Raw genomic sequence first — 10,207 nt, 5'->3', positions numbered from 1 at the left:
GACAAAGGGCAGCGCTGGCCATTTTTAACCTTATCCAGTAATTTCACCGCCACTGAAAAAACAAACAAAGCAAAAAGTGACAGTTACCCCTTATGGAGGGCTCTGAAATGTCTGATGTGCATTTTGTTGTTTCTAGGTGGCTGAGATAAAACAATTGAATAACTTCATACAAGAACCAGACCTGTTTGCCTTAAAGTCCATCAAGATCCCGGTTCAAAAACACCTCTTTCTGACTGAGGAGTTGGGAGAGATCAAGCACCCTCAGGACGCCCTGCCACCCTCAGCTGAAGAAGGAGACCCGAGAGCGTCCCCACATGTCCTGGAGGTCACAGACTTTTTCATGGAGCTGGACAATGACATGGAGAGGCTGATCCAGAGTACCAAGCAGGAGGACGAGGAGCTGCTGGAGATTTGGGACGGGCAGAGCAGAGGTTACAGGAGACAGCGGGGTCAGGGGATCAAAGGTCACGGTGCAGACTGGGGCATCAACTGGTGGAACGCCATCATCGCCATGCTGCTCATAGGCATTGTGCTACCATTGTTCTACATCATCTACTTTAAAACCAGGCCATCTGAGGGTGGTCCTGCGCCACACGGTTCAATCACTAACAGCTCAGTGGTGGGGACTCAAGGGCCGGTCCAGGAGCCAGGCTAATGCACCAGAAGTGTCTGAGAGTTACCAGTGGTTATGTCCCCAAATGTGAACTCATAAGGAGACTCAAGTGCCTAAATTAACCTGGACCTTCTGAGCCATTTCGACTGGCCCTGACCCCCTGACCGGTTCACTTTAGAGCACTTTGGAACAGTCCTGTTAATGGTGCAGTGTGTCCATGTCCAGGGCCTGGCTCTGGTCCAAAGGCAGAGCTCTGCCACAGCACCTGACATCACCCAAACAACACCTTTCTTCCTAAATAAATACCTAAATTGTACCTCAATTATACGTTTTAATAATGAGGCTGAGCCGAGCGCTGATTCACAAAAAAACACTTTAGTAAGTCCAAGTTTGTGTGTGTGAGGGGCGTGGCTAAAGCTAGAGTGAGCAGGAACAGCTTCTGTCTCATTTATCTCACTTCTCTGCAAAGCAATTTTAAAGTTTCAATCTTTAATCTGACTTTGACTTGGATTTTTTTTTTTTTTTCAAATGTTTTAGACTGTACCGATCTGCTCCAAAGTGAACCAGTCGAAACTTGGCTTCTGTGTTTACGGCATATTTACTTTGCATTCTATCAGAAGAAAGAGTAATAGTACTATAATAATATGACAATATGAGCCCAACGTTCATGAAAATGTAACAACTAATAAACCTGAGCAAAGAGATCAGCGCAGAGAAATACTGAACTCGACTGATTTTAGCGTAATATTTGTGTTTGGTGAATACAGCATGTACAATATTTTACGTGTCTCTAAAAATAATGGAATTTACATTCTTTAGGGAAGTGGCTACAACTGACAGACAATATTTTAATTGTTCAGACATTTAAATAATGGAATATATGATTTGAACTTGACTTAAATTGGTGAATGACAGCATTGTTCTTTAGACTCCATGTGTGCCTTTAGTCATGGAATTTATGTTAGAATTTCAATAAAGAGGACTCAGAACCCTATGTACCTCATTGTCTTTCTGCAGCACTGAAACAGCAGTGCCCTGGGCTTCAAACACAGTGGCTGGTACAACACCACATAACGACCATGACCACGCCCATAAGCATAAAGATAAGCATAAACACTCAGTGAGTCAGTGTGTAGGCCCACCTCTGAGCCAGTGTTGTGTTCTCTGGTCTGGGGCCATTCCACGAGGTGAGATTAAGCCAAAGCCTGGTTTATTTGAGCAATCCAGGCTCATTAAATCCTGTCCAAAAAACCTTCCAAGATAATTGTCTCTATCTGAATACTGTCTATACGTGAACATGACTTTATATTTCAGGATAAACCTGGACTTGTTACAGTCTGTATTGTTTGGCTGCTTGTTTGTTAGTTCTTTACCGAACAGTGTTTACAGAGAAACATTGTACAGCATAAAGTCTGTACATTTAGTCTTGCACAGCATGGGTGTATTTTGTATTAAATATGTGGCATGAAGAATTATGTGACGAAAATAGTTATTGTTGAACTAATACAATCTAGATTTGAACCCTGAACAGGTTTAATGGATCCATCCTGAAGATGGCAGCACATCCCAGGTTCACACCTGATTCACACTCACCGACTGGAGAGAGTTTCCTTTGAGCTGCTGTTTGTCAAGTGAGCTTATTGTTACCCAGTACACACACTCAGTACTGTGTACTCCTGGTACACACTCAGTACTGTGTACTCCTGGTACACACTCAGTACTGTGTACTCCTGGTACAGACTCAGTACTGTGTACTCCGGGTACACACTCAGTACTGTGTACTCCTGGTACAGACTCAGTACTGTGTACTCCTGGTACAGACTCAGTACTGTGTACTCCTGGTACACACTCAGTACTGTGTACTCCTGGTACAGACTCAGTACTGTGTACTCCTGGTACACACTCAGTACTGTGTACTCCGGGTACACACTCAGTACTGTGTACTCCTGGTACAGACTCAGTACTGTGTACTCCTGGTACACACTCAGTACTGTGTACTCCGGGTACACACTCAGTACTGTGTACTCCTGGTACAGACTCAGTACTGTGTACTCCTGGTACACACTCAGTACTGTGTACTCCTGGTACAGACTCAGTACTGTGTACTCCTGGTACACACTCAGTACTGTGTACTCCTGGTACAGACTCAGTACTGTGTACTCCTGGTACACACTCAGTACTGTGTACTCCTGGTACAGACTCAGTACTGTGTACTCCGGGTACACACTCAGTACTGTGTACTCCTGGTACACACTCAGTACTGTGTACTCCTGGTACAGACTCAGTACTGTGTACTCCGGGTACACACTCAGTACTGTGTACTCCGGGTACACACTCAGTACTGTGTACTCCTGGTACAGACTCAGTACTGTGTACTCCTGGTACAGACTCAGTACTGTGTACTCCGGGTACACACTCAGTACTGTGTACTCCTGGTACACACTCAGTACTGTGTACTCCGGGTACACACTCAGTACTGTGTACTCCTGGTACAGACTCAGTACTGTGTACTCCTGGTACAGACTCAGTACTGTGTACTCCTGGTACAGACTCAGTACTGTGTACTCCTGGTACAGACTCAGTACTGTGTACTCCGGGTACACACTCAGTACTGTGTACTCCGGGTACAGACTCAGTACTGTGTACTCCTGGTACAGACTCAGTACTGTGTACTCCTGGTACAGACTCAGTACTGTGTACTCCGGGTACACACTCAGTACTGTGTACTCCTGGTACACACTCAGTACTGTGTACTCCGGGTACACACTCAGTACTGTGTACTCCGGGTACACACTCAGTACTGTGTACTCCTGGTACAGACTCAGTACTGTGTACTCCTGGTACACACTCAGTACTGTGTACTCCTGGTACACACTCAGTACTGTGTACTCCTGGTACACACTCAGTACTGTGTACTCCGGGTACACACTCAGTACTGTGTACTCCTGGTACAGACTCAGTACTGTGTACTCCGGGTACACACTCAGTACTGTGTACTCCTGGTACAGACTCAGTACTGTGTACTCCGGGTACACACTCAGTACTGTGTACTCCTGGTACAGACTCAGTACTGTGTACTCCGGGTACACACTCAGTACTGTGTACTCCGGGTACACACTCAGTACTGTGTACTCCTGGTACAGACTCAGTACTGTGTACTCCGGGTACACACTCAGTACTGTGTACTCCTGGTACACACTCAGTACTGTGTACTCCGGGTACACACTCAGTACTGTGTACTCCTGGTACAGACTCAGTACTGTGTACTCCGGGTACACACTCAGTACTGTGTACTCCTGGTACAGACTCAGTACTGTGTACTCCGGGTACACACTCAGTACTGTGTACTCCTGGTACAGACTCAGTACTGTGTACTCCGGGTACACACTCAGTACTGTGTACTCCTGGTACACACTCAGTACTGTGTACTCCTGGTACAGACTCAGTACTGTGTACTCCGGGTACACACACACTCAGTACTGGTGTACTCCGTGTACACACTGAGTACTTGTGTACTCAGTGTACAGACCCAGTACTCGTGTACTCAGTGTACAGACCCAGTACTCGTGTACTCGGTGTACAGACTCAGTACTCGTGTACTCGGTGTACAGACTCAGTACTCGTGTACAGAATTTAAAATATATATATTCAAATGTTTTTTTTATTTTTAAATGAAAGAACATACAAAAACACACAGATAAAAAGAAACATGACCAGAGAGAGAACAGACACAAAATAAAAGCAGCAGACGTCCAACAAATAAATGAAAAAAATTAAATCATGGTCTAGAGAAACTTCCCATTAGCCCAAAGTCTGTCAAATTAGTCAATTTTCAATTTGAGTCCAAATGTATTTTTTTTTCCATTTTACATATGTCCTGTATATTGTCCAGTCCTTGATTGTCTGTGCATTTTGTGTCATCATTTTCATAAGAGCCTTTCGCTGCTGCCAGGAGGAGGCTCCAGAGATATCTGCTGGTTGTGTCCATGGCAGGATCCTGAGGCCCAAATACAGAGTCATGAGGCCCAAATACAGAGTCATGAGGCCCAAATACAGAGTCCTGAGGCCCAAATACAGAGTTCTGAGGCCCAAATACAGAGTCATGAGGCCCAAATACAGAGTCATGAGGCCCAAATACAGAGTCATGAGGCCCAAATACAGAGTTCTGAGGCCCAAATACAGAGTCCTGAGGCCCAAATACAGAGTTCTGAGGCCCAAATACAGAGTTCTGAGGCCCAAATACAGAGTCCTGAGGCCCAAATACAGAGTTCTGAGGCCCAAATACAGAGTCATGAGGCCCAAATACAGAGTCATGAGGCCGAAATACAGAGTTCTGAGGCCCAAATACAGAGTCCTGAGGCCCAAATACAGAGTCCTGAGGCCCAAATACAGAGTCCTGAGGCCCAAATACAGAGTCCTGAGGCCCAAATACAGAGTCCTGAGGCCCAAATACAGAGTCATGAGGCCCAAATACAGAGTCATGAGGCCCAAATACAGAGTCCTGAGGCCCAAACACAGAGTCCTGAGGCCCAAATACAGAGTTCTGAGGCCCAAATACAGAGTCATGAGGCCCAAATACAGAGTCATGAGGCCCAAATACAGAGTCCTGAGGCCCAAATACAGAGTCATGAGGCCCAAATACAGAGTCATGAGGCCCAAATACAGAGTCCTGAGGCCCAAATACAGAGTCCTGAGGCCCAAATACAGAGTCATGAGGCCCAAATACAGAGTCCTGAGGCCCAAATACAGAGTTCTGAGGCCCAAATACAGAGTCATGAGGCCCAAATACAGAGTTCTGAGGCCCAAATACAGAGTCCTGAGGCCCAAATACAGAGTCATGAGGCCCAAATACAGAGTCATGAGGCCCAAATACAGAGTCCTGAGGCCCAAATACAGAGTTCTGAGGCCCAAATACAGAGTCATGAGGCCCAAATACAGTCATGAGGCCCAAATACAGAGTCCTGAGGCCCAAATACAGAGTCCTGAGGCCCAAATACAGAGTCCTGAGGCCCAAATACAGAGTCCTGAGGCCCAAATACAGAGTCCTGAGGCCCAAATACAGAGTCCTGAGGCCCAAATACAGAGTCCTGAGGCCCAAATACAGAGTCATGAGGCCCAAATACAGAGTCCTGAGGCCCAAATACAGAGTTCTGAGGCCCAAATACAGAGTCATGAGGCCCAAATACAGAGTCATGAGGCCCAAATACAGAGTCCTGAGGCCCAAATACAGAGTCATGAGGCTCAAATACAGAGTCCTGAGGCCCAAATACAGAGTTCTGAGGCCCAAATACAGAGTCATGAGGCCCAAATACAGAGTCATGAGGCCCAAATACAGAGTCCTGAGGCCCAAATACAGAGTTCTGAGGCCCAAATACAGAGTCCTGAAATCCAGTGGGATGGTGATGTCATAAATTGTCTGGAAAACTTTGTTGATCTCAGTCCAAAACTTGTGAACAACAGGACAATCCCAAAACACATGATAGAGGTTTGAGATGTGAGATGTACTGATACTTTCCCACTTTTCATCATTGAGAAAAAGTGACTCTCTCTTTCTCATTGACCCTTAATGTAATCAGTAGTGACTGTCCAGATTGTTAATACATTTGTATAATTTCGACATTAATCCCCTTGAAAGTCCAGATTTATAAGATTTAATAAATATTTAAGTCAAAGGGCTATGATCATCTTTTTGGGCATCATTATTTTTAATTTATTGGTTATAATAACTCCTTATTGTAAAAACTGTTTCTCTAAGCCAAAGGATTCTTTCAACTCATCAAAGCTCTTCAGGTGATTCTCCTTTACAATCTGGTAAAAGACCTTTATACCTTTTGTTGTCCCTGGCACAACATTAATCTCAGTCACACCTGTACCGCAAGGCTCTGATTTGAGCTGAAATAATGTATTTTTTTCAGACAAGGAAAACCTCAGCCTCCATTTTCTTTTGATAATAGTAAAGTCTTGCCAGAGATTGTTTATTCCACTCATCAAACAGCCGGTTGGGGTAGAAATCGGAGGAGTCTGGAACAGATAAATAAATCTGGGCAAAACATTCATTTTTTATAGTTTTAATCCTTTGACTTCAACTTATCTGGGGGATGAGCTTCCATTTTGCAAGATATTTTTTTATAGTCTTAAAAAGACGTGTATAGTTTTTCTCCATAATAGTTGATAGGTCTCTATGAAGTACAACACCTAAATGGAGATTCCATTTGTCATTTAAATGGGTAAATTTTTCTAAAGGTTAGAGCGTGCCAGAATGAGATGATTTCAGTTTTTGTACATGCATATTGTGTCCAGATGTTAGACCAACTTCTTGAAGAAAATTCATCACATTAGGAATGTGTGGCAGTACGGCAGTAAAATAGTTTTGAATTTAGAAGGTTGCGACAACGCCACCCCCGGAATTTCACCGGGAGAATAGTATAGTAAGTGGGGTTCCCAAGGCACACAGGTACGTATATCAATACAGAGCCAGGTTCCAAATTAGAGTACTTATTTTAGGATTTACAATTTTAAAATACACATGAATTTATTGAACAGGAGCAAAAGGTTAAAATGCAGAAAGCAGCCACAGTAAACAGATAAAAAAAACGGCAACAACCACAACAGTAAGAACAGTAAGAGCAACAGTGTAGGAGCAACAGTAAGAACACCAAGAACAGTAAAAGTAGTGATGTAGAGCAAAGAAACAGTAAATAAACCACAGGAACAACAGTTAAGCACTAAGCGAAGCAAGCAAAGCATCACGAAGCAGCAACGTAGCAACACGGGAACAATGGAAGCAACAGCTAAGCACTAAGCGGAGCAACAGCGTAAGAGCAGGCGAAGCAACAGCGGCGTGACCAGTGCAGCTCCTGGCCACTGGCCACACCACTTTTGAGGAAATTCTATTGTTGGTCCACGGTGTGAGGCCAATCAGAGGCGGTGTTCAGACAGACCTAGAACCAGGGGGACCAACTAACCCGCATGGCCCAAGCTGTTTAATTCAGCTAAGGGCGAGCTAGAATCAAATGTTTTGTTGAGGGTTTTTGGGGGGAATGGAAGTTACCATGTGTTAAATTTACCTGTTCCAAGTTATATGACTGGGCCAACTCCTACATGGCTCGCTGGCGGCATCTACTATCCGAACAGCACCACTGCAACGTAACGCAAGCCTGAAATCTGCAAATTTGTGAATTAAGCGGAGCCAGAAAGTGGGCGTTACCTTAGACGCTAAAGACCCGTCAGCTGAGGCGTACAGGCACGTGCTGAGCAATCGGCAGGTTAAGGGATTGGTGCCGAGCAGGTGGCTGGACCACGGCACTGGAAATGAACAATGTTTCAGATCTTGGGTACTGTGACGAAGGACCCGCCCTGTTTCTGCCGGGTGCTTGATTGACAGGCCGAGTAACCAATCACGAGTTAGGTTGAGGATGCTACGTGTTTGCTGAGTTTTAGTTGTTTTCCCCCACATCGTGTAGAGCTTGTGGTTGTTGTTTGGTGTGTGTGATAAAAAGTGAGTAGTTGTTAGAAATGAGTGTAAACATAGACCCCGCATTTGTTCCTAGACTGTATAAAGTGTTGCATGCCATTCGAATTGTTAAATAGTGTAATTAAAAGCCATATATTCACCTTGTTTTGTATTTGTGAATGCTAAGTGCCTGGAGCTAAGTGCTAACGGCAGTAGTTATGACGGAGCTCATGTGTATTTGTGCATTATATGTTGTTGTATACAGATTGTATTATAATTCATGTTCTTGTTTATATTGCAGAACCACACACGTATTTACATGATTAATACCTGCTTGACCACAAAATTAGCTCTCCCCAAAACAGGTACTCAGAATTTAAGTGTGAACACGATCTACCTGGAAGTGCGAGGACGAGAGGCCAACACCAGGACCCGGAAGTGCGGGTGAGCGGAAAAGGGGGAGCAAAGAGAAGGGAGCGCTTATAATGCCCACCAGCCCGCGCCGCCGGGAGCACCTTTGGCACAGGCTCCGATCACCATCTTACCACAAATTTCTGGTTTGGTCAAATACAATAGAACATCATCTTTGCATAGCAGGCATTTTTATATTCTGTCCCATCGATTATAACACTGTGAATTGTTTTCGGTTGTCTAATAAATTGGGCCAATGGTTCCAAATACAAAGAAAACAGGAGGGCCTCACCCCCCTTTCCAGAGTCAGTGGAACTGTCAGATGACCATTGAATTTAATTCTTGATGTTGGACCATCGCAATATTTGTATAATTAAATTGTCGATTTGAAATTTGTTTAGCACTTTAAATTAAATAAGTCCAGATAACAGAATCAAAAGCCTTCTCAGCGTCCAAACTAATTATTACGGCTTTGTTTTGTTGTTTTTGTATATGATTCATTATGTGTAAGGATCGTCTTATGTTGTCTTGTGTTTGTCGTTTGGTAATGAATCCTGTCTGATCATTGTGGATTAAGTTTGGGAGGATTTGTTCTATTCTTTTGGACATAATTGAGGTGTATATACAATAGTCCACATTCAGAATTGAAATGGGTCTATATGAGGCACAATCCAGTCGGTCCTTCCCTTCTTTTGGTATCAAGGATATGATGGCTTCTTTCCAGCTAGGAGGCTCTGAGTTTTTTAAGTGCTCAGTTACAAGTGGCCAAAAGCAAAGCGGTAAGTGTGTCTGAAGTGAACCCATCGCTCCTGGAGATTTATTGTGCTTTAAACTTTTCATTGCGCCTTGTATTTCAAAACTTATATATATGTGGCGCAGCAGCCTTAATGCCGGTACATGTCGGCCTCGGTGAAACTGAGATAAACCCCAAAAAAGATTTTTTTTTTCAAATGTGTGATTTTCATTTTTTTGCAGAATGTGCTAGTTGAAGTTATGAATAAGCCCCTGTGTGCTTCAGAGAACACTATTGGTTGTCTTAAACGTATACATTGAGCTGTTAAAAATATTTATGTATATAATATATATATATATATATATATATATATATATATATATATATATATATATATATATATATATATATAGCATTATATATATATATAGAATTTTTTAATATTACATTTTATATCTTGCTCTTCTGACATAACAGGCAAATTAAGTCTAGAAAGGAACTTATACATTTTTATTTATCATCTGGAATTTTTGGAATTTTTTTTTTTTTATTATAGTATTCAATTGATTCAATTTGGTCTTGTTAAGATTACATTGTTTTTCAGCTTTTTAGGTTTCCAAGATAATAATTTAGAAAATTTTGATCCACTCAGAAAAAATCTGTTTGTGGACTTAAGCTCTGCATTCAACAAAATGCAGCAGCAAGATTACTAACAGGAACTAATAGAAGAGAGCACATTACGCTGGTGCTCAACTATCTCCTGTCCTGTCCTACTTCAAAGATGCTTTAGTACCAGATCTTCCAAACAGAGCTCTTTGCCCTCAAAATGTCTCTAAAAGCACAGCCCCGGGTTTTTGCCTCTACGACAGCACGAGCTGCGGCCCGCTTGTCCTGCCGATACCTGTCAATGATCTCAGGAGACCTACAAGCCAAAGTGGCCCGATGGCCTCCTTCTTCAGTCTGACGACATCCCTTACTTCCGGTGTCCACCACCGGG

The 10,207-nt window shown here is 43.3% G+C and overlaps 1 protein-coding gene across 2 annotated transcripts in view; it reads left to right on the top strand.

The window, feature by feature from the left end:
- lysmd4 (LysM, putative peptidoglycan-binding, domain containing 4) overlaps positions 1–1,607 on the top strand; it is a 3,336-nt gene extending 1,729 nt beyond the window's left edge. For both annotated transcript variants that reach the window (XM_072435138.1, XM_072435139.1), the window contains exon 3: positions 137–1,607. In XM_072435138.1, the coding sequence (XP_072291239.1) occupies positions 137–655 (519 nt within the window). In that variant the 3' untranslated portion in view covers positions 656–1,607. The remainder of the gene's footprint in view (positions 1–136) is intronic.
- The last annotated feature ends 8,600 nt before the right edge of the window (positions 1,608–10,207 follow it).

The sequence above is a fragment of the Eucyclogobius newberryi genome, unplaced genomic scaffold (genome assembly GCF_026437365.1).
Source record: "Eucyclogobius newberryi isolate DKJ021-1_F unplaced genomic scaffold, fEucNew1.0.hap1 SCAF_7, whole genome shotgun sequence".
Taxonomy (NCBI): Eukaryota; Metazoa; Chordata; class Actinopteri; order Gobiiformes; family Gobiidae; genus Eucyclogobius; species Eucyclogobius newberryi.
The sequence above is the reverse complement of the archived record's forward strand: the minus strand, read 5'-3'. Positions and strand labels throughout refer to the sequence as shown.